This window comes from Gavialis gangeticus, unplaced genomic scaffold (assembly GCF_001723915.1).
Source record: "Gavialis gangeticus isolate Ggan-Ray unplaced genomic scaffold, GavGan_comp1, whole genome shotgun sequence".
Classification (NCBI taxonomy): domain Eukaryota; kingdom Metazoa; phylum Chordata; order Crocodylia; family Gavialidae; genus Gavialis; species Gavialis gangeticus.
In genome coordinates, this window is record NW_017728961.1 from 76,485 (window position 1) to 79,088 (window position 2,604).

Here is a 2,604-nt window from a genome sequence, read left to right on the forward strand (position 1 = left end):
CTGAAAAACAGGGGGTTAGTACTAGGAAGCTACTCAAGACTGCTGTAGACTCTAAACTGTTTCCTCCTTCTTCAGTTATCCCTTTCCTAAACACTGCAGTGTAAACAAGCCTGAACTGTAGAGCTGTAACAGGCGTAGCACCTTGCCAGGGTTGGGGTTGGGGCCGGGGCCCAGTGGGGGGGCTGGGTCCTGTCCATATTCAGCGTCTCACCAGCCTGCCCCTCCTCTCTGCTGCAGGTCGGGTCGTGGACATATACTCAAAGTTTGACGTCATTGTGAGTACCATGCGACGTGCACAGGTCAAGGGGGGGGTCAGGTCTCCAGATGGGATAATGCAGCCCCTGGGGGCTGGACGCAGAGCTGGGAGGCTGCCCCCCCCCCCCCGACACCAGTAACCCCACTGCTCCCCTAGAACCTGGCGGCTGAGAAGACCTACAACAACTTGGACGTGACGGTGACGCGGGCACTGCAGCACCGCTCGCAGTACTTCGAGGGCGTCCTCAAGTGCTACAAGCATGAGACCTTGGAGACCATCATCAACCGCTTAGTGGAGGCTGAGGTAGGCGGCAGGGGCAGGCACCATCCCACAGCCCTGGGCCCACCCGCTGTCGGGCCTTCCCTACTTCCTGTCCCCCACCCCAGAGGTACTGGCATGTCAGTGGGTGTTGGGGTGGCCCTGGGTTCACGGGGGCAGCAGTGCTTCTGGCCATCTGACCCATGCGCTGTGTCTGTCCGCGCGTCTGGCGCAGGTGCACCGGCTGGTGGTGGTGGACGAGCAGGACGTGGTGAAAGGCATCGTGTCTCTCTCAGACATCCTACAGGCGCTGATGCTCCCAGGGGGGCCACAGCCCTGAGTGTGGGGACGGGGAGCCCTGCCTGACACCCCACCCTGGGACTGTCTGTGAGGGCTGGCACCAGACTGCAACCAGGACCAAGCTCTTGGGGCCGTGCTCCCTATCCCACCCCTGGCTGCCCATACACCCCCTCCTTCACCAGCATCATGCCTGCCCCCATGCCTACACCTGGGCCAGCCGGGACGGGGCTGGGGGCTCTTTGTACCAGCAATAAGCAGACACCCTCGAGATGGGCCTCTTCCCTCCTGCATGCCCTTTGCCTCCTGGCACTTGGTCAGGGTGCTGCCCTGGGGGGGTTCCAGCTGCCAGGAGCCCTGGCTCCTGGCTCCAGAGGAAAGCTGTCTCTGGGACCAGCGTAGAGACTAAAAAGGAGCTGTGTGAGGCTGCCTGGAGGCATGGCCACTGCCCCTGCCCCTAGTCCTGCCCTAGGGCTTAGGGAAGCACCTGCCAGGGATGCTCTGCAGGCACGGCTGCACCCCCCCCTTAGGCCCTCTGTGCTCCCTTGTGGAGCTGCTGGGGCTCGAGGCATGAAGCTCTCGGCCCTGTTTCCAGCAGCCTACAGCAGCAGCATATTCCCCTTGCCCCCATAGAGGCTGCAGGTTTATTTTTACCGAGCACCATTTTTTCTATCCGGGTCTCCGTCCAGCGCCGGCATCACCTTGGCTGGCACCCGTGCGTGTGTGCGTGTGTGTGCGCACACGTGTCATGTTTCTGGGGCCATCCCGTGGCTCTGTAACTCAGACCAATAAAGACCTGACGTACAGCACGTGTCTAGTGCCTCACTACCGCAAACCTACTCGGGACCTGTCGGGGGAGCCAGTCAGCTGGGGCAGGCCAGAGCAGCCTGTGGGTGGGGAGTCCGAGGGGGGCAGCTCGCAGCCCCTCACTTCCCCTGGGCTCCGCGATGGAGGGATGCTGCGGCCTTCCCGGGCTGCAGCCATGGAGGCCGACCTGGTGCTGGTATCTCAGCCCCGTGCTTATCCCTGGAGCCCAGGAGGGCACAGAGGCAGCTCTGCTCTCCCTGGCGGCTGCGCTCTTGCCCCAGACAATGTGCCCCCGCCTCACAGCCTGACTGGGACAACCCCCACCTGGGAGGAGACCCTGGTCTGTGCTGCTGCCAGAGGGGCTGGCCCTTGGGCAGGGGCGCCTGGGAATCTGCTGAGCCCGCAGCGCCGGGCAGGCCCTAAATCCCTGTTTGTTCCACCCGTGGGTTTTGTCAAAGGCTGGGAAGAGCCAGGGGGGGATGTAGCCCCCACCCCGGCACCGGCAGCCCTGGGAGCTGGGCTAAGGCCAGGCAAGGGCCCCTCTGCCTGACGGTGGCAGGCACCAGCCCGGGCTGCGATGCCTGGGTTCCAGCTTCAGCTCGGGGCAGCTCGGGTGCCGGCCAGCCGGACGCCTGGGTTCCCTCCCCAGCACGTGGTGTGCTCCTTGAGGTAGGCGTGGGGCCCAGGACGCTTGGGTGCTGCCGCCCTCCATCGGGGGGGCACCCAGTGCCACCCCTCATCTCTGCCCTCCCCCCAGGCCTCTGCGACAGTGGAGAGGGGATTTGCTGGCCTGCCTCAGCAGCCCCCTGGCCTGTGGGAGCGGATGGGGCAGCTGGGGGTGGATTGGGCCAGGGGGCAGCTGTGCCCAGCTCTCGGACACGGCCCGGTCTCAGAGGCCCCCACTGCGGCCTCCCAGGCCCGGCCCCATACGGCGCTGAGCTGACACATTCCTGCCCGGGTGGGAGGCTCTGGGCCTGACTGGGGCC

General features: G+C 64.9%; 1 protein-coding gene across 2 annotated transcripts in view; it reads left to right on the forward strand.

Annotated features, from left to right (window-relative positions):
• The window catches only part of PRKAG1 (protein kinase AMP-activated non-catalytic subunit gamma 1), an 8,143-nt gene extending 6,526 nt beyond the window's left edge, over window positions 1–1,617 (forward strand). For both annotated transcript variants that reach the window (XM_019501193.1, XM_019501202.1), the window contains exons 9-11: window positions 238–275; window positions 413–559; window positions 750–1,617. In XM_019501193.1, the coding sequence (XP_019356738.1) occupies window positions 238–275; window positions 413–559; window positions 750–854 (290 nt within the window). In that variant the 3' untranslated portion in view covers window positions 855–1,617. The remainder of the gene's footprint in view (window positions 1–237; window positions 276–412; window positions 560–749) is intronic.
• The last annotated feature ends 987 nt before the right edge of the window (window positions 1,618–2,604 follow it).